The sequence below is a fragment of the Lynx canadensis genome, chromosome E1 (assembly GCF_007474595.2).
Source record: "Lynx canadensis isolate LIC74 chromosome E1, mLynCan4.pri.v2, whole genome shotgun sequence".
Taxonomy (NCBI): domain Eukaryota; kingdom Metazoa; phylum Chordata; class Mammalia; order Carnivora; family Felidae; genus Lynx; species Lynx canadensis.
The window spans coordinates 43,795,394-43,816,016 of NC_044316.2; the positions used below are offsets into that span (position 1 = coordinate 43,795,394).

The following is a 20,623-nucleotide window of genomic DNA, read 5'->3' on the forward strand; positions in this document are numbered from 1 at the left end:
TTTTCTGAACACTTTATAGACTTTCAACGTTTTTTACAAAAACAGCACATGCTCGTTATAAAAATTTCCATTAATATAGGAAGTGAAAAAAGTACAAAGCTACAAATTGCCGTCCTGTTCCCTTCCTCAACCCCCTCCCCGCCCCAGGATCCCAGGGGTATTTCTTCCTACCAGTTTACTATGTATCCATCCTGAGCTTTCCGATGAACACAAACGTATCTGTGTGCACGCACGCCCGTCCCCATAAATGGGATTATGCTATCAATGATTTAAGCATAAATTTTAGAATCGGACACACTTGGGTTGTAATCCAGCTCATAGCTAATTAGCTGAGTGACCCTGTTACCCGACCACTTTTGGTTTCAATCTCCCCAGGTGCAAAAGAGGAGTAATAATATTTATTTTATAGTATTGTGGCAAAGGTTTAATGAGATTTTATATGACAGCACCTAACAGTACCTGGTACACAGTAAGCACCACACACACACCTGCACATGCACACACACACAGAGTCCAGGGGCACAGAGCAAGTTAGAGGTGTAGTGACAACAAGACCCAAGTTTTCTGACCTCCAGTCTCGTTGACTTTCAGCCACACCTCCCTGCCTCTCACCTAAGACCCCCCCCAAGACCCCCCCCCAAGCACAAGTTCAGTGCTCAGTACTTGTTGAAGGCATGATTGAGGTTGGTGGGGTGAGGGCAGATAAACCCAGGGACTCGACATCGGTGCAGCTCCTGGGTTGCCTGCTCTGGAGGATGGAGGGCTTTACCCTGTGAATAGGGAGGGTGTGGGGACAGTGTGGGTTGACTGGACCAGCTGTTGCTTCAGGGCTCCAGCCCGGAGGCAGAGCCGAGGCCCCAGAGTGGCTCTCAGCTTAAAGGAGCCTGGCCTAAAAGGAATGTGCAGTGGGCTGCCTCTGCTCAGGAGGGGCTAAAAAAAGCCTTACCCTCCCCTGGGCTTTGTGTGAGGGTTATCAACTGCTCAAGTCAGCTCATCTCTCTGGCTGGACTCTGGCATTTTCGAGAGGGTCTGTTTTCCTGGCCCCTCTGGGTTTCCACTGATTGGCAGGAAGGGATCAGCCTGTCCCAGAGGTGGAGGCCAGGAGGAGTGTGAGGTGTGGAGGGAAGGGGTGGTGGGGGGAGGGGGGCTTGTCGCCCCAAACCTGGTGACAATACACAGTTGTCAGCTGTACCCTGCCGGTGTTTCTTCCTTTTATAGTCAGAACAGTTGCTCTTGCTCTCACCCAGCCCCTCTGTGGGGGCTCCTGCCCAGGATAAAAGGGGAGGGAGGCGGCCCGGCCTCCTGTCTCATCTCCCAGGCGCCACATCTCTTGATTCCTTCCTAGCTCCCACCTCCACTGAAGATCCCAGCAAGACAACATGCCTCCCAAGAAGCCTGAGCCTAAGAAGGAAGCAGCCAAGGCCGCCCCAGCCCCAGCCCCTGCCCCAGCTCCTGAACCCCCCAAGGAACCTGCCTTTGACCCCAAGAGTGTAAAGGTGAGTGAGCCTCCGCCACTGGGATGGAGGTGGGGATGAAATTCAGGATCCTGTCTGTCCTGGACCTTAGAGATCTACTTCCTGGAGACTGGACTGGCATGAGGGCTGTGGCGTCCATGCCCCACATCACAGTGCGTGGGGCAAGGGAGCCAGTGTTGGAGCTGGTGAGGGGTATTTGGGGTTGTAGGTCTTTCCCCTCAGCAATGGATTTCTGCTCTGTCACCCCAAATTTACCCAGCAGAGTTGGGAATGGCAGGGAGGTACAACCAACCGACCATTCAGCCTTAAATTTTAAGGCACTGGGGGAGCCACCATAGCAAAGAAAAAGAGACTGGCCCTTTTCTCAGAGGTAGTAGTACAATATCTTTCTGGAGAAGAGACACATAATGATAACTGCCCGCGAAACTTGGAGTAAGTGATTTAAGCAGTGAGGAAGCAGGGGGTCTGGGAGAGGCTTCGTCTGTAAGACCCTTGCAGTGGGTGGGCGATGGGGGCAGAGAGGCTCCAGATAAGGGAGAGGAGGCCTGCTTCCCTCTCCCCTCCCCTCCCCTCCCCAGGTGGTTCCCTCCCTCGGTGGCCTCAGCCTGGGCTCCTGGCTGGAGTGTGCAGTGAACTGGCCCCTCCCAGGCTGAGAGCCTCCCTCTAACCTGGTGAGGGAGTGGGGCCTGGTTCCCTCTGCTGCCCCGGCCCTCTGCCCTCTCTGCCCTCTCTGCCCTCCCTGCTCCCCCTCGAACTGGAAGGTTCCTCTCCCTGGAGCTGGTGTAGACTCCGCCTGCTGACTCAGTCACTTTAGGCCTCCCAGCTGTCTGGCCCAGCTGCTGAAGGAATGGGACTGGGAGGGGATGGGCAGAGGAGGGAGGAGTCAGAGGCCTCTGGAGAGTGAAGCAGTTCTGAGCCTTGGCGCCAGAATGTAAGAGGTCAAGTGCTACTGGTATGAAGAGCTATTAATAACAGGTTGGGAGTGGTGGGCCTCTGGGGATAGCCACTAGGGCAGGTCTGGGGGTGGCGAGGGATTAGATCAAAATAAGAGCTCAGGGCTGGGTTCTGTGACGAGGAGGCAGGGAAACTGAAACTCTGGGCTCTAATTTGGATGACCCTCCCTGGCTCTCTCAGTGTTCCTCCCAGCACCCACAGCCCCCCGAGATCTTGCAGTTGTGCCAAGGACCTGAGGTTGATCTATGGTAATCACTACAAGGGTCAGGAGTCAAGCAGAACTGGGTTGGCCAAGAAACGGAGACCGTTGCACGTCCCTGGGCTTGGTTAGGGTCCACGTGAAGGCAATAGTGTAAGACCTTGAAAGTCCCTGGGTCATTCATTACTCCCACTATGGGCAGAGCCTAGCAAGAAAAGCTGACTATCTCCCACCCCCATCAGGATGCTTTTATTTCTTTAAAAAACAATTTTTTTTAAATAAAGAGACAAACAGGGATGATCACTTTATTTTTAGTTTTTGAGAGAGAGAGAAAGAGCGCGCGAGCCCACAAGTGTGAGCAGGGGAGAGGCATAGGGATAGAGAGAGAGAGAGAGAGAGAGAGAGAGAGAGAGAGAGAGAACCACACTGAGCTTAGAGTATGACAGGGGCTCCATCCCATGAACCTGGGATCATGACCCCAGCCCAAATCAAGAGTCGGATGCTCAACCGACTGAGCCACCCAGGCCCCCAGGATGCTTTTATTTCTGATTTGTTCTGATAATGCACTACTCCTGTGGGGCAGCCTGGTCCCTGACATCTGCATGGCAGGTGCCTAGTGATCTCAGATCAGAGCCACCCTCCCAGTCTCTTTGGCCTGTCACTTCTCTCCATCTACCCACCTCCCCCAGTTTCTCACCCCTGGTTGAAGTCCTCTTTCCCATGTCTGGAGCTTCCCATCCTGAGGGTTGTTGAAATTGCTTTAAAGTGAAAAAAGAATTTATGTATCCTTCATGAGGACTGTTTCTCCTATTATTGTACTTCTCCGGTTCCTTTGCTTAGAAGACTCTTCGCTCAAAGATAGAACGAAAGTAAACTTAAGCCCAACATGTGTGGTTATATATTCTGATTTTATGTTTTCATACTAATTTCTCTTACACATTTACTCCTGGGGCTTAACTCATTACGATGTAAGACAACCACACCATTTCCTCAGAAAGTTCATGCAAAGCATCCTTTACCCTATTTTAGGGGTTCCTCTACCTTCCTGACCAACCCCACCTTCGCCAAAGCCCGTTCCTGGTCACAGCCAGTTTCCTTCCCAACCCACTGTAACCCCTCCTCCGCTCTCCTAGCTCCTTCCAGTCACCCCCGGAAGTCCTCATTAATGGAGGTCAGCCTGTGGGGGGCAGAAGTGGGCGGGAGGGACACATCACAAGTGGCAGAGTTAGGACTAGAAATGGCTGTCCTTGAAGATATGCCAGGAGTGGTTACCACCGCCACTGGGAGGGTGGTGGTAGATAAGGACGATGAAGTGACACACAAAATCCCAAATTACAATGATGACTCATGCTTGTTCATTGCCATTCATTTTCAGAGCTTCCCACCTGCCTCTTCTGTACTCAGCATCGAATTATCATGAGTTGTGGGGGCGAACCCAAAATTTATTCGTTTGCTCAACAAATAGTCTTTGAGCCTCTACCCTGTGCCAGGCATTTCTGTGAACAGTAGCAGAAATGCCTGCCCCTTGGGAACCCTGGCCTCAAGGGGCCCCCCGCCTGGGGACACCTAGAGGCAGGACTGCAGGTTATGAAACATCAAGGGTCCACCCAAACTAGTCTTGCTGTCCCAGTGCCTAAGAGGGAGAGGTGGGGGTGGAATGGGGTGCAGAAAGAGAAGGTGTGATTGGAGGAGGTGGATCGCCAGTGGGAAAGGGAGGCTGAGGGTGAGGAGCAGTGGGCGGTGGGAGAGGGATTGCGGGTGGATTGTGGAGTAGGGATGAAAATGAGTGTGGTTTCTTGCCGGCTGGGATGAAGAATTATTTACATTTGACCCAAAGAAATTACAATAGGGAGTCAGCATAGGTTCTAACATTATCTAGCATACTTCTCTTTCTCTCTTTCCCTCTCATTGTGAGCCATGGCTTCACAAATGGTCCTGACGGAGCTCTGGTGGCTGCCCTATGTGATAGACTGTGAGCCATGGCTCCTAGTCAGGAGGCTGGGTTCTGTGCTCAGTCTCCTGCCCTGCTTATTGGTGACCTGCGGGAGGTGACTCCGACTGCGATGGCGGAGGCCACTTGTGCTTCGGGAGCCTTCGGCAGTCTCAGCCTTCATTCCTGTGTTTCCCTCCCCACAGATAGACTTCACTGCTGACCAGATCGAAGGTGAGTACTGACAAGCCCACCTCCTCCCACACACCCTCTGTTGCACTTTCCTGGAAGAGGAGGAGGAGGAGGAGGAGGAGGAGGAAGGAGAGCAGTACTTGTAGGTAATAGTAATCACTGTCATCATCATCGATAACCTGTATTTGCCAAAGGTTTTCTGTGTGCCCATTTTCAACTACAACAGATATGTCCTTCCTTCCTTCCTTCCTTCCTTCCTTCCTTCCTTCCTTCCTCTCTCTTTCTCTTTCTTTTTTTTTTTTTTTTTTGAGAGAGAGGGAGTGGGGGTGGAGAGGGTCTGAGGGGGTGGGGGGAGAAAGAAAGAGAGAGAGAGAGAGAGAGAGAGAGAGAGAGAGAGAGAGAGAAAGAGAGAAAGAGGGAGGGAGGGAGAGATGTAAGCAGGCTCCATGCCCAGCACAGAGCCCCGGGATCATGACCTGAATGGAAACCAAGAGTCAGATGCTCAACCGACTGACCCACCCAGATGCCCCTAAATGTGTTATTTCTTAAGTGCTTTACGTGGATTAACTCACTTAACTCTTACAACAACCTGATGAGATAGAGACTGTTACTCCCCCCATTTTACAGTGATAACACTGAGGCACAGAGAGGTTTGGTAGTTTGCCCAATCTCACACAGGCAGTTGGTAGTGGAGCCAGGATTCAAACTCAGGCAATCTGATTCCAGACCTGAATTCCCACCTATTCTGCCAGACTGCCTGGAACATATTACATGCACAGCACCAATGTCTTTTTTTCCCCTCCACCCCCAAAACCTATTCAAGATATTTAGAACTCCCGTTTCTGTTCCTGGTATTAGAAAGCCCTCCTTAGGTCACCGGCATCCTCTCCCCTCACCCTGTAGCCCACTGAGGTGCTCACTCACTAAAGGGGGAAGGGTCAAGGGTGACTTTGGGGTGCTTAGTCCACCTGTGATCCCCACCACCAATCCTTCTCCATCTTTGATGAAGACATAAAGTTTTATTAAGTGCAGCTTCAAGAGAAGCGTCAAGATCTCCTACCCTCCGACCTGATTATTGCCCGTCTCCTGTAGGAGTCTGGTGTTTTGGGAATGGAATGTTTCATCATGTGATACCTGCTTTTTGGCTGGGGCTCACCGCCATTGCAACTTATCCCTCTGTTTTCCCCACCAGATGCCTCCAGGACATAAAATCATGGGAGCTGGAAGGGACCTTGAAAGGTCCTCTGATCCAACCCCTTGATCTTAAGCACATAACTATATTTTTAAAAAGTAGACTAATACCTGCAAATGGTTAAAAAATATATATACTTTACTTAAAAATAAATAATGAAAAATAAAAATATTTTCCCTTTGCTTTCCTCTGATGCTGATCCCTCTCCCAAATCCACTGTTGATAAGACTACGTGTCCTTCGGGGCGCCTGGGTGGCGCAGTCGGTTGAGCGTCCGACTTCAGCCAGGTCACGATCTCGCGGTCCGTGAGTTCGAGCCCCGAGTCGGGCTCTGGGCTGATGGCTCGGAGCCTGGAGCCTGTTTCCGACTCTGTGTCTCCCTCTCTCTCTGCCCCTCCCTGTTCATGCTCTGTCTCTCTCGGTCCCAAAAATAAATAAACGTTGAAAAAAAAAATTAAAAAAAAAAAAAAAAAGACTACGTGTCCTTTGAGAAAAATATAGTGATATACCAGTATGTATAAAATGTATACATATTGAGTCATGTGATACATACTGTCCTATACCCTTTACTTAATGCATATTTGGATTTACTAATATATAATATATATTACTTAATACTGTATCTTGGTATCTTTTTATAGTTTATACAATTTTTCATTTTTAAAAATAATTACATTCTTTTATTTTTTTTAGGTTTATTTATTTATTTTGGGTGTGTAGGGGCAGAGAGAGAGAGGGAGAGAAAGAATCCCAAGCAGCCTCTGCATTGTCAGTGCAAAGTCCTACTCAGGGCTCGATCTCACAAAGCATGAGCTCATGACCTGAGCCGAAATCAAGAGTTGGATGCTTACCTGACTGAGCCACCCAGGCGCCCTAAGAATTACATTCTCTAAAAAAGAATGGATGCACCTTTTAATTTAATCAGGCTAGCAGTGCTAGACCTTTAGGCTGTTTCCAGTTGGGGGGCATCGGCATGGTTTCCCCAGGGGAACTTCCTAGCAGGGGTCAAAGGATACACGCATTTTAAATGTAATAGCTATTGCCAAATTGCCTTTCCAAAAAGTGATGCCAGTTTACCCAAACACAGGGCATGAGAACTAGTGGATGCATTTTGAAACTAGTAGATTGAATCTGACTCTGCTTTTGCAACACCCTGTGGATGCTCACTTTTCAGTCAATAGTCTGGGGTGCAGCGAAATACTTAAAATTGACTTCAGTGTATTTTATTTTATTTTATTTACTTTTTACTTTTTATTTATTTTTTAAATTTACATCCAAGTTAGTTAGCATATAGTGCAATGATGATTTCAGGAGTAGATTCCTTAATGCCCCTTACCCATTTAGCCCATCCCCCCTCCCACAGCCCCTCCAGTAACTATCTGTTTGTTCTCCATATTTAAGAGTCTCTTATGTTCCCCCCCCGCCCGCCGTTTTAAAATTATTTTTGCTTTCCTTCCCTTATGTTCATCTGTTTTGTATCTTAAGGTCCTTATAAGAGTGAAGTCATATGATATATGTCTTTCTCTGACTAAATGGCAAGATTTCATTCTTTTTGATTGCCGAGTAATACTCCATTGTATATATATACCACGTCTTCTTTATCCATTCATCCATCGATGGACAGTTGGGCTCTTTCCATACTTTGGCTATTGTTGATAGTGCTGCTATAAACATGGGGGTGCACGTGTCCCTTTGAAATAGCATACCTGTATCCCTGGGATAAATACCTAGTAGTGCAATTGCTGGGTTGTAGGGTAGTTCTATTTTTAATTTTTTGAGGAACCTCCATACTGTTTTCCAGAGTGGCTGCACCAGTTTGCATTCCCACCAGCAGTGCAAAAGAGATCCTTTCTCTCCGCATCCTTGCCAACATCTGTTGTTGCCTGAGTTGTTAATGTTAGCCGTTCTGACAGGTGTGAAGGAGTATCTCATTGTGGTTTTGATTTGTATGTCCCTGATGATGAGTGATGTTGAGCATTTTTTCATGTGTCAGTTGGCCGTCTGGGTGTCTTCTTTGGAGAAGTGTCTATTCATGTCTTTTGTCCATTTCTTCACTGAATTATTTGTTTTTTGGGTGTTGAGTTTGATAAGTTCTCTATAGATTTTGGGTACTAACCCTCTATCTGATCTGTTGTTTGCAAATATCTTCTCCTATTCCATCAGTTGCCTTTTAGCTTTGCTGATTGTTTCCTTCGCTGTGCAGAAGCTTTTTATCTTGATGAGGTCCCAGTAGTTCATTTTTGCTTTTGTTTCCCTTGCCTCCAGAGACGTGTCGAGTAAGAAGTTGCTGCGGCCAAGATCAAAGAGGTTTTTGCCTGCTTTCTCCTCGAGGATTTTGTTGGTTTCCTGTCTTACATTTAGGTCTTTCATCCATTTTGAGTTTATTTTTGTGGATGGTGTAAGTGGTCCAGGTTCATTCTTCTGCATGTCACTGGCCAGTTTTCCCAGCACCATTTGTTGAAGAGACTGTCCTTATTCCATCGGATATTCTTTCCTGCTTTGTCAAAGATTAGTTGGCCATACGTTTGTGGGTCCATTTCGGGGTTCTCTATTCTGTTCCATTGATCTGAATGTCTGTTCTTGTGCCAATACCATACTGTCTTGATGATTACAGCTTTGTATTACAACTTGAAGTCCAGAATTATGATGCCTCCTGCTTTGGCTTTCTTTTTCAAGATTGCTTTGGTTATTTGAGGTCTTTTGTGGTTCCATACAAATTTTAGGGTTATTTGTTCTAGCTCTGTGAAGAATGCTGGTGTTATTTTGATAGGTATTGCATTGAATATGTAGATTGCTCTGGGTAGTATCAACATTTTAACAATATTTGTTCTTCTTATCCAGGAGCATGGAATATTTTTCCATTTTTTTGTGTCTTCTTTAATTTCTTTCATAAGCCTTCTATAGTTTTCGGTGTATAGATTTTTCAACTCTTTGGTTAGATTTATTCCTAGGTATCTTATGGGTTTTGGTGCAATTTTAAATGGGATCAACTCCTCTATTTCTCTTTCTGTTGCTTCATTATTGGTGTATAGGAATGCAACCAATTTCTGTGCATTGATTTTATATCCTGCGACTTTGTTGAACTTATGGACCAGTTCTAGCAGTTTTTTGGGGGAATCTTTTGGGTTTTCCATGTAGAGTGTCATGTCATCTGCGAAGAGTGAAAGTTTGACCTCCTCCTGGCCAATTTGAATGCCTTTTATTTCTTTGTGTTGTCTGATTGCTGAGGCTAAGACTTGCAATACTATGTTGAGCTTTAGTGGATTTTAATTAAGTATATACTTTTGTGTAGACACAAGCATAGTGGTACTCACGAGGACTAGAAAGTCAACTAATGACCACAATTTTTCATTTTCCAAATGGGAATCATGGTCAAAGCCAAGGGGGATGGCTGGTTGCCTCTTTCCTCTGTGAAGATTTTTAGGGCTGTGGCCTAATTCCTTTCAGTCTGTCATTCCTCTGGCCTTGAAGATGTTTCTTATTTTGGATCGGAATTGTTTCTGTTTTAATTTTACTCTTGCTAGCTCTTCATTTGATCTTTGATGAAGCTGAAGATGGTTTTCTTGTGTTATGCTGGAAATAATGTTATTTGGAATGAAATTTTGGTATTGGCCCTAATTCTGCCACTCTTGGCCACGAGACTTTTGGCAAGTCACTTTTTTGAACCTTAATTTTCTTATTGGCAAAGTAATATTTGGTTCTTTCCAATTCAGAAATTCTGTGACTCTTTTCAGCATGTCTTAGCTTTATATTCTCCAGGTGATATGGCCCCATTAAAAAAAAAAATGTTTATTCATTTTTGAGAGAGGGGGGTGCATGAGCAGGGAAGGGCACAGAGAGAGGGAGACAGAGGATCTGAAGCCAGCTCCACGCTGACAGCAGAGAGCCTGATGCGGGGCTAGAACTCACAAACCTAGAGATCATGACATGAGCCAAAGTCCGATGCTCAACCGACTGAGCCAATGAGGTGCCCTGGCCCCATTTTTTTATGCTGCTTTTTTTTTTCCCCATAGGAGTTAGCTTCTAACTCTTGATTTACCAGTCCCTCTCCAGATTTCCATATTCTTGTAGGAAGGAATTACCACCTTTGCTCTTTGCACTAGTAAGCACCTGACTACTACAGACTATTGAGAAAAGGTTTCTTCTGGGCCCATGAACATCACCTCTCATGCACCCCGTGATCGCGCTGGCTTTGTCTTCTACCTAGTAGCAGCCCTAAACTCCAGTGTTTGGGGTTTCTGTGCATACCAGGACTCTGCAGCAGGCTGGAGTTCAGCAGGTAAAGCAGGTCTTTCCCTCCTCCTCCTCCCTCCTCACTGTTTTCTTGGTGCCATGAATCCTTGGTCAGAAGTCATGGGCACACTGGCCTATAAATGAGGGTAACAATACTTATAGCCTAAGGTTTTTGAAAGATTAATGAGGTAATCCATACATTATTAGTGCAGATCTTGGTCCGTTGTAAGTGATCAAATCGCAGGTCATCGTGCTTATTACTTCCCCTGTCAGGTTCCATCCTCCTAATAAGTATCATTATGTTCTTCTTTGATGAGGAGACTCCTTTTATTAAACCTGACCTCACTCTTCTGAATGAACTAGAACATCAAAAAGTCTGAGTTCAGATTCGGCTAACATACATTCATTGAGCACTGAATTTGTGCCAGAAGCCATGCTCATTGCCTTAAATGTTAAAAAAAAAATTTTTTTTTAAATCCTTCTAACAGAACTGTGAGGTGGGTGTTATTTCCTTTTGGCAAAGGAGGAAACCAAGTTTCAGTGAGGTTAAGTGACCTGGCCAGGATTGATAGTTGAGTGGTAGTAAGATAATACTACCACCATTGTTTGAGCATTTACTATACGCTAGCCATTTTGTTAAGATTTTTAACATACGTTATTGTATTTAATTTGAATGTAATTTAAGAACCCTATGAGGTAGGTGCCATTTATGGAAGAGGAGAGGTTTATGGAGATTAAATATTTACTTGCCCAAGGTCACACAGCTAGTAAGCAATGGAAATGGAATTTGAACTCAATTATTCAGTAATTGCAAGACATATGGTTTTCTATCTTTTTAAATTCTTACAAAGCCCAATAAAGACTTGCGAGTAAACATCTTGGGGAACTTGCTCTGATGTGCAGAATGATTTGTAAATAATCCATAAGCAGCCTCTAAGGAATAAGTGTTTCTAACGTATATGGTGAGGATTTAAAGCAGCTTTCTTCCTAAGTGGTTCACGCATTCTTTGGTTTATGTTGTTAATCTATCTGCTTAGTAAATCATTTCTTTGCCATTCCCAGTCCAGATTATCCCCAGTAATGAACTAGTTGAATCCAAATTAATGAGGAATTAAGGTTCTTTGCAAAAGGCCCAGGAGTCCCTTAATTCAGCCCTGCCTCTTTGATACCTAACCTGGTACCTTCAGGAATCGAGTCCTAGCTCTGAGCTGGCTCCAGAACTAGGGAATACAATAATAGCCACCATTTGTTAATTCCTTTAAAATGCACTAGACAGCATGCTTGGTGCACTTGGTAATCCCCACAGCAACCCACTCAGGTGGACATTGTATTCCTGCTTAGAGCTAAAAAAAAAAAAAAAAAAAAAAAAAAGGGCCGATTAAGGCTAGTAGTTTGCTCAAGGCCACATGCAGGTCAGTGGTAGAGCTGGGGTGGTCTGACGGTCTCTACCAGGTCAGCTTGTCTGACCTGGAAAAGGCAGTACTGATAGTAGCCAGCTTTTGAACAGGTCTTATCACTTTGCAAAGTGCCTCCACACGCTGCCACCTCCTTTGACACTCACAGTGGAGCCTTACTCCCTGTGTTTGCACAAGGAAACAGTCTTAGCTGGGCTTATTCTAAGCTACTCAGCAGAGCCAAGATGAGAACCCAGGAATCCTGACTTCTGAGCTAGTGCTGTTTTCATTTCCCTGATATTTTCCACAGGCAGGCACCTCCCCTACAGCAGGGAAGGGTGGATGGATGGGAGCCATGGAGCAGGGGAGACATTGAGGTTATATGACCATGACTGATGGAAGAGATCCCAGGCCCAGTGTTGGAGCAGGTCATGTAGTCTCCAGGATGCCCCTTTGATTGTCAGAAGATGGTGTGGGGTGGCTTCCAAGGAGGGTTTGGAACGATGGCCGAAGGGAAATACTGAAATGTTTTATCAATCACATTGACCTGCTCTTCAGCCTGGGTGGGTGGAGGCTGATCAGCCTTGGCCCAGGGGCCTGCAGTCGGCTCTTCTCTCTGCAGAGTTCAAAGAGGCTTTCTCGTTGTTTGACCGGACGCCAACTGGGGAGATGAAGATTACCTATGGGCAGTGTGGGGATGTGCTGCGGGCCCTGGGCCAGAACCCTACCAACGCTGAGGTGCTGCGTGTCCTGGGCAAGCCTAAGCCTGAAGGTCAGTGTGGGCCTTGTAGCTCACCTCCTAGTGTCTGTCCAGCTGGCCCCTGGGGCTCTTTCTCCTCTCCCACTTTAACCCTTCAAGACCAGCCCCCCTCCCCAGGTTAGGAGCTGTTCTTGTTTTCTCTGTGAGGTCGGAGCTCCTGAAGAGCAGGAGTGACATTCTGTTGCTTCAGTGTCTTCCTGTGATGCCCCAGGGTGCAGGGAGGTGAGGTGGGGATCTGACCACGAACCACTTGCCCGTACCCCTGCACCCAGTTGCTCTTAGTTGAGGTGTTACCACCCTGAAATGTCCTGTGACCACTTGTTTCCAATGAGGGTCAGAGCACTAAAGATTGCAAATTACTTGTTTAATAGAAGTTGGAGCAGACTTGAGATGAGCTCTGTAATGATGCCTCTTTCGCTCCTTTGCATTCAGTAGGTTTTGGGGGATGAGTTTCAAAAGTGATATAAGGGAATGTGTCCCATTTGTGAATATCACTTGTCATGTATGGGTAGTAAGGTTAACAGCTGCTCCAACACACATGTCCTTCTGAGAGGTGTAGGTACTAGGTGGGGCAGGCAGACCTGGGCAGAGCCCCCAGCTGGGCGGGGGGCTGGGATGCATCTCTAGAGGCTTCCTGGGCTCCATCTGGATCCTTCCCCTCCTCCTCTTGCTGGTGAAGACAACAGTGTGGGGTGAAGGATGTGGGCAGAAAAGGGTCAGAGGACCAGCAGTCCTGCTTAGAGGTTAAAAGATGCTTGGAATTTCCATTTTTGGAGGTTCCTGTGTTGTTATAAAAGAAAGAATTGCCAACATTTGCGGTATTTAAAAATTAAAGCTTTCAACACATGTCAACATGGGAGAAGTGGGTTAGTTACAAAAGGATTGCAAATTTATAAAAATTATTGATTCAGAGTTGTTCCAGGCAATGTGGTCTAATAATGAGACCCAAAGGGAGAATTTTGCAAAATTCTCTTTTTTTGCAATCCTATTGGTTTACCTCTGTGACATGCCTATCACATGTCACAAGTCTACCTTGTGAATGTGAGGCCTGGTTCTGTGACCTGTTGGGCCCCCTCAGATCCTGCTGCGGCCACCCTCAGCTCTCCTGCCTAGCTGGCCACCCGGAACTGAGAGGTCTGGCTGGGAGTCATGGCGGCTTTCCCCTTCTACACCGGTCCTGACCTGGCAGAGCTGGGACCAGGCCCCCTGCTGACCCTCTGCTCCCATCACATTGTTTCCTTCCTGCCTACAGAGATGAATGCCAAGATGCTGGACTTTGAGACGTTCTTGCCCATCCTGCAGCACATCTCCCGCAACAAGGAGCAGGGCACCTATGAGGACTTTGTGGAGGGGCTGCGCGTTTTCGACAAGGAGAGCAATGGCACCGTCATGGGTGCCGAGCTTCGCCATGTCCTTGCCACCCTGGGTATGCAGGCCGGTGGTGCCCGAGTGGGAGGAATGGAGGGTGGGAAGTGCCCGGGTGGCATATGTTGGGGGCGTCCAAGGGCCCTTGCGTCCTTAGGATCACATCCTGATTCAGGCCCTGTTTCCCCAGGCCCAAGGTTGTTCCAACCTTCCCCAACTGGGTTTGCTCAGCTGGCTTGGGAGGAGAGGAGAGCAGGTTGGGAGAGCAGACAGGGATGAGGCCTGAGACGTGGGACCCAGGGCCCCTGTCCTTGTCTTTGCTTCAGTCACTGAGGCCCTGGTCTGCTTGCCCAGTGCTGGCTGTAGGGCAAAGGGAGAGGCCTCGGGGAGTAGGAGGGACCTAAGACCCTTGGCTCCCCTTCCAAAGCTTGGATGTCCACCTCCCAGACCTGGGGAGCCTTGGGCCTTGAGACTCAAGGGAGTGCTAGGGTTTTGCCTGTCCCTCCTTGACCATCTGTAACTCAGAGTCTACTTCTCCGACCCCAGGAGAGAAGATGACTGAGGCTGAAGTGGAACAGCTGTTGGCTGGGCAAGAGGATGCCAATGGCTGCATCAATTACGAAGGTATCGGGTCATGCCTCACTCCCTCGGACACCCAGGCATGGTGGGCACGGTTTGGGCCGGGCAGATCTGCAGAATAGGATGGAACAGATCCAGGGCCTGGAGGCTGTGTGTACCAGATGGGCAATGGTCAGCTCTCGGTGGATGTTCTTTTCCCTCCTTGCAGTGAACAGCATAGTATAATGGAAAGAGCACAGAGTTTGGAGATAGATCTGTGATAGACTGGCCGTGTGACTTGGATCGAGTCACTTACCTTCCCTGAGCTTCAGTTTTCTCATCTGAACAATGGGGTGGTGCTGGTACCTTTCTCAAGGTTGCAGGGATTAGCGGAGAAAAACGTAGCTCATTTTGTCCATGTCTGAGTGTCAGCGGCGAAGACACAGGGCAGAGGTTCTTTCTTTTCTTCCAGCTGCTCCCCTGCAACCCCAAATAAGAGAAAGAGTCACAGTCTGGAGAAAGGGGGGTGGGGAGGTTGGAAGTCTGGCAGTATATGGGAGGGGAAGAGGTCCTAGGGGCTGGGAGGTGCCAAGTGTGTGACTGATTTCTGTTTTCTTTCCCAGCCTTTGTCAAACACATAATGTCTGGGTGAAGCAGACCCGTCTAGGGTGAGTGCGGCCTCTCCCTCCTGGTCCCTTCTGGGGTGTTCCAGGGGCTCCCAAACACCACCACATGCCCTAGAGCTTTTCTGTCCTAATCCTACCCCAGATTAGGGGTAGCGGGAAACCGGAGGGGGTCACCGGAGGGGGTCATGATGGGAGAGCAGCTTAGTCTGTCTACCTATGCTCTCTGTGCTCCTGCCTCCTGCCCTTGCTCCCTTCCAGCCTGGCCATGCGCTCTCCCTGGTCTTTGCACCCTATCTCCACCCCCATCAGTCATACCTTATAGCCTCTCTTAGAGGCTCTCAAGGCAAGACCATTTCCTTAGGCCTGGGGTCTCCTGTGCAGGCTCCTGCAGTGAAATCCAGGTCCTGGGTAGAAGAGAGAGTGCTTCTGGCCGGTGCTCTGGACTCTGTTCCTGTTCACTCCCCATCCCCTGAGCTCCCCTGGGCTTAGGGCCATCCTGATTGGGGTGTGGGGTTTGTGATAAGAGGCTGGGGTTCATCTAGCACTTTCTTTCAGGTGCCTGGCCCTTGGCCTTAGCCTTTCTGGGGTGAGTTAAGCAAGAGGCCCAGAGTGACTGAGCTGGAACTGGGGTCCTGGACTTAACTGCTGTGCCACAGCCCCAAGGACTCCCTGTAAATAAACAGTTTGAGCAAGCCTGGGCCAAATTCTCTGATTCCAACCAGTCTCTGAATTTTTTTTTTAAAGTAATTAATTGAGGTGTGTGTGTGTGTGTGTGTGTGTGTGTGTGTGTGTACGTGTGTGCGTGTGTGTACGTGTGTGCGTGCGTATGAGATATGAGGTTTCATGCATATTCCTCAGAGAAATGAGTAGTATCTGGGAGCTGGGAGACAATATACATACAATATAGAATTTCCATCTTAACCATTTTTAGTGTATAGGTCTATGGTGTTAAGTATATTCACACTGTGGTGTAACCAATCTCCAGAACCTTTTCATCTTAGAAAGCTGAAAATTCTATGTTCATGAAACACTAGCTCCCCATTTCCCCCTCCCCTGAGCCCCTGGTGATCACCATCCTACTTTCTGTCTCTATGAATTTGACCACGTTAGATATCTCACGTAAGTGGAGTCATACAGTATTTGTCTTTTTGCATCTGGCTTGTTTCACTTAGCATAATGTCCTCAAGGTTCATCTACGATGTTGCCTATGTCAGAATTCCCCTGTTTTTTAATGATGAATGGTATTCCCTTGCAGGTATGTACCACATTTTGTGTATGGTCCTTGTTTCTTGACGTGGGCCCCTGTAGGTGCCTCTTCCGCTGAGTACAAAGCCCCTGGTACCTGATCCAGCCCTGCGTGTCCTGGACATCTCCCTGACTTCGCTGCTCAAACCTTGGGCTCCATACCCAGGACTCCAGCTCAGGGCCCTGGAAAGTGTCAGGGTCAGAGGGAGCACAGACTTCAGCCTGGGAGGGCAGGGGAGCAGTGGAGGGCAAGTGGCAAGAGGAGAGAGATGAGAAAACCAGGCTAGGGAAGGAGATGGAGGATGTGATGAAGTTAAAGACACACACCCAAGAGCAGAAACACTGATATGGGAGCTCAGGGACCCCCTTACCCCTGTATGGGTGTCCCTATATCCCTGAGAACTCTCCAGGGTGGATCAGATTCTCCTCTCGCAGCCTTTCTGTTGCCCTGCTGGGGCATCCAGCCACAGAACTTTGTGGAACATCTATAAATCCAGCCATTGTTGAGATTCCACGAGCCCAAATGGGAAGATTGTTGTGGGAAGCGGAGAACCGCAAGCCCAAATTTGCCCTTCTCAGAATTTATAGTCTGGCCAGGAAGAGGAGACCAAGGCCCATGTATAGGCCTTCTTCTTTGAAGAGGGCTCCTGCTTTGGGAGTAAACTGGTTGAATCATAAAACCAGAGATCTTTATGTAGTTGTGAGAGGGGTCGTTGACTCCAGTGGTTTTTAAACTGTTTTAGCTCCAAAGCCTTTTGCTCGAACTAACTTCTATTCTATGGGGAAGCCAATCATGAAGCTGATGGGAACCGAGCTCTCCAGCTGAGACAGCGGGCTGGATTCCAGCTTCTCGGAGTCTCTAATTGGGCTCCTTGGAGCACAACCAGAAGACCATTGATTGAGCCAGACCTAATTGTAAAAATAAAAGAAATGGATCAATTGAAGTGAAGTGACTTATCCAAGGTCACAGCTAATAGTAGTCAAGCCCACTTTCCCAGAATCCTATCTTTTCCCCATTTTCAACACCAACCTGCCTTTGAAATTTTTTTTCAAGTTAGGCTCTCGGGAGTCTTTCACTCTTGTTTACTCCCTCCCATTCTGACTGCTCTTTTTTTTGACCTTATTTATTTCTCCTTTTTGAAAATCACCCTCCCCAACTTGAAATCTGACATTCTTCCTCCACGTTGGGGCCTCATCAGATTTCCTCCTTTCTTTTCTTCATGAAGTGTTTATTGTTCACTATATGCATTTCTGAGGAACTGGGGCTAAGGCTCCCAATGATTACAAAACTGAAAGTGTTTTCCCTGCCAAAGAGTAGCGTATGGTCCAGTTCAGCAATGACAGAAGCATCCAGGGACTAACCAGGAAATGACTGCCCAGTGGCATAACAGCAGCAGGATGGCTTCATCCTTGTAACTTATGGTGTAAGTTCCAAGAGGCCTGTAAGAAGAGGAACCAGAAAGAAGTGAGGTGTGACAGGGAAGATTTTCCTTGGGAGATGGGCTTGAAGTGAGACCTTAAAGATGCCCCAAGGCTGGTGCTCAGCCCCAGGGAGAAAGAAGGTCTCGAACAGGGATTTTACCAACTCCTTCAATAGACACTTACTGGGTGCCTGCTGTGTGGATGGCACTGGCTTGGGCCTTGGGGATTCACTGTCCAGCCATGGTCCCTGCCCTCATGGAGCCTACAGTCTAACGGGAAGACAGACATTAAATGGTTGTAATCACGTGACAGAGAACAGCCAACATTTTTGGAACACGGTAGCAGTTATGCTTGTATTCGGCTGTGAGTCACGAAGACCAAAAGTGGCTTAAAAGAAACAAAAGTGCATCTTTCCCTCCCGTCGAAGTCCAGAGGCTGGCCGTCCAGGGCTGGGATGGCAGCCATTCTGCACAAAGCCCTCGGGACCCAGGCTCCTTGTACCTTATGGCCCCGCCGTGTGTGACCTCTCTTCACGGTCTAACACGGCTGTTCGGGCTCAGCTACCGCTTCTACCGGGGGAGGAGCTCCGGAAGCATTTCCTACTCGGTGAGCCTCCTCGGGCACCAGCACGACCTCTGTGGTGGTGGGCTTGTTCACGCGAAGACAGAAGAAACCCCTGTCCTCTTAGTCACCCCTTCCCTCCCCAGCCTCCCTCCGGCCTGACGCGCCAGTCAGCACTTGCCCCACCAGGGAAGAGGTGTGGGTGAAAGGCGACCTATTTCAAATTTTTCTTCGGACTGACTTCCAGGATTTCAAACCATGACCCGGGCCGTGTCTTCGTCTGCTCGGGCTGCTGTGACAAAATGGCACAGACCAGGGGGGCTTAAACAACAGGCACTTATGTCTCACAGTTCTGGGGGCTGGAAGTCTGAGATCAGGGTGCCAGTCTGCTTGGGTTGGTGAGGACTCTCTTCCTGTCTTCTTGTCGTATCCCTAGAGAGGAGAAAAAGTGGGGAGAGAAGGAGAGGGAGAGAAGAAGAGAGGCAGAGGCTAACCCCATATGAGGGCTCTACAATCATGACTTTGCCCAAACACTGTTATCAAAGGCCCCACCTCCAAATACCTTTACATTGGGAGTAGCAAGCTGGGGCTTCAACATATGAATTTGGGGAATTCAATTTGGGAACCGAATTTGGGAACATAATTCAGTTCCGTAGCAGACCATATACTCTATAGGAATAGGACTGAGCCCACTGTGGTCCCTTCTGCCACCCTGAGGGGGGGCCGACTGTTGACCTAAGAGGGTGGCCCTTCAAGGAGGTCGAATGAAGGCTGGGGGAAGGGCCCTCCCAGATCCTGTGCAGATGGGAGGAGGGCTCCAGCCCGGGGCTAGCAATGCCATCGTCCCCGTGGGGTGATGGCCAGTGATGGCACACGGAACAGCTGCTTTTGTGGAAGGATGAAGGTGACTGAATGTGCCCACAGGCCAGACTTCCCGTCTCCCAGTGCCTGGGACAGTAAACACAGACCCTGGTGTAGCTTCCTCACCACCCCGAGCCCTGCGGACAGATGCTGCAGAGGAAGCTTCCTGCTCCAGCTCAGAGAGGATGGGCAACTTCACTGAAAGTTCCCACCATCAGAGGGGATGAACCAAAGCAGGACACAGGGAGGAGATTTAGGGAAGGTTCCTGCTTACACTCTCCCCTGCTCTGCCCCTTCCCCACCGCCTGTCCAAAGGTCATTGTGTGCGTCCTGGCTCCTAAGCCCAGAGCCTGTCCTGCCCCCTGGAGACAAAATGGGGAAGGCAGTCACTAGGGCCAAGGTGATTACGGAATGGGGTCTGCTGAGGCCACAGGCAAATTTCAGAGAGATGACGATAAAGAGCATTATCAACTTAGCGAACACCTACTATGTGCTGGGCGCTGTGCTAAGCACTTCACTTTTTCTCATAGCAGCCTGCGAGATAAGAGTACTTATCCCTGTTAAGATTTTTAAGACATGACAGAGAATGACAACAAGCTCTATTCTTTAGTCTCTTAATTTCTCTGCTCCAGTCGAAGGCTGTAGCATGGTATAATATTAATATTCCCAGAATGCCATTTTCATCAAGTTGCTTCCTCAATTAGGACTTCCAAAACCTCCCTAAAAGCTACTGGTCACTCCCAAAACTTTTCTGTCAGTTTCTTCATTTATTTGGCCCTACGCTCCTAGGGACACCACTTGCTGTGGCCAGCTGACCTCTTTCCCCTCAGTTAGCTCCCCCATTCTGCTTCCTCCTCCTCCTCCCCCCCTCTTCCTCCTCCTCCTCCTCGTCTCCCTCCTCCTCCTCGTCTCCCTACTCCTCCTCCTCCTCCCCATCTCCCTCCTCCTCCCCATCTCCCTCCTCCTCCTCCCCGTCTCCCTCCTCCTCCTCCTCCTCCTCCCCGTCTCCCTCCTCCTCCTCCCCGTCTCCCTCCTCCTTCTCCCCGTCTCCCTCCTCCTCCTCCTCTCCGTCTCCCTCCTCCTCGTCTCCCTCCTCCTCCTCCTCCTCCCCGTCTCCCTCCTCCTCCTCGTCTCCCTCCTCGCCTCCACGTCCTCTTGATCCATCTCATTCCTCCCTCCTGATGCGTGCTCTTCTTTCTGCGCAAATGATTCCCACCCTTCAAGACCCAAGTCAGGCTGCCCCCCCGCCCCGCACCCCCAGCTTTCCCCGCTGCCAGAGGTCTGTGCTAATTATCGATGGCCACAATTTAGTCTCCTTAACCCAGCTGTCAAGTTGGAACCCAAGATATCAGAGCTAGAGGAGACCCTGGAGACTTCCAGTGGAGTGTAATCACCTGAGAGCAGCATTTCGCGTAGTGACATCACTTGCCTGGGTGGCGTTCTGTAAAACGTCCTTGGTTACCAGGGCTTTCAGGTGGAAGGTGTGTTGGTGGAGGCTGCCGGTGGTGCAATATCCGCCTCACACCGCTAGATGGCAGAATTGCAGCGGCATGCTTCCGCTGGGCGCCCAGGTGTGATGCACAGCTGGCCCCGAGAAGCGGAGGAAGAGGAATTCTCAGGCTGGGCTGGAAGGAACCCTAAGAAGTCACTCGGTCCA

The 20,623-nt window shown here is 48.7% G+C and overlaps 1 protein-coding gene across 3 annotated transcripts; it reads left to right on the top strand.

Annotated features, from left to right (window-relative positions):
- The first annotated feature begins 1,291 nt into the window (after nt 1-1,291).
- On the top strand, nt 1,292-15,595 carry MYL4 (myosin light chain 4). 3 transcript variants are annotated; one of them, XM_030297012.1, is made up of 7 exons: nt 1,292-1,496; nt 4,765-4,792; nt 12,191-12,340; nt 13,581-13,754; nt 14,240-14,317; nt 14,875-14,919; nt 15,259-15,426. In XM_030297012.1, the coding sequence occupies exons 1-6, from the start codon at nt 1,380-1,382 to the stop codon at nt 14,901-14,903; spliced, it is 576 nt and encodes a 191-aa protein (XP_030152872.1). In that variant the 5' UTR covers nt 1,292-1,379; the 3' UTR covers nt 14,904-14,919; nt 15,259-15,426. The 3 variants fall into 3 exon arrangements, with proteins under 3 accessions (XP_030152872.1, XP_030152871.1, XP_030152873.1); XM_030297011.1 differs by lacking the exon at nt 15,259-15,426 and adding an exon at nt 15,433-15,595 and having other exon boundaries at nt 1,296-1,496; XM_030297013.1 differs by lacking the exons at nt 1,292-1,496; nt 15,259-15,426 and adding exons at nt 4,040-4,212; nt 15,433-15,595 and having other exon boundaries at nt 4,769-4,792.
- Nucleotides 15,596-20,623: the final 5,028 nt, after the last annotated feature.

Excerpts from the sequence above, each read along its gene's own strand:
- MYL4 (XM_030297012.1), top strand. The coding sequence starts at position 1,380 with ATGCCTCCCAAGAAGCCTGAGCCTAAGAAGGAAGCAGCCAAGGCCGCC. Across the intron at positions 4,793-12,190 it reads CACTGCTGACCAGATCGAAG|AGTTCAAAGAGGCTTTCTCG; the intron begins GTGAGTACTGAC and ends TTCTCTCTGCAG. Across the intron at positions 14,318-14,874 it reads TGGCTGCATCAATTACGAAG|CCTTTGTCAAACACATAATG; the intron begins GTATCGGGTCAT and ends TTTCTTTCCCAG.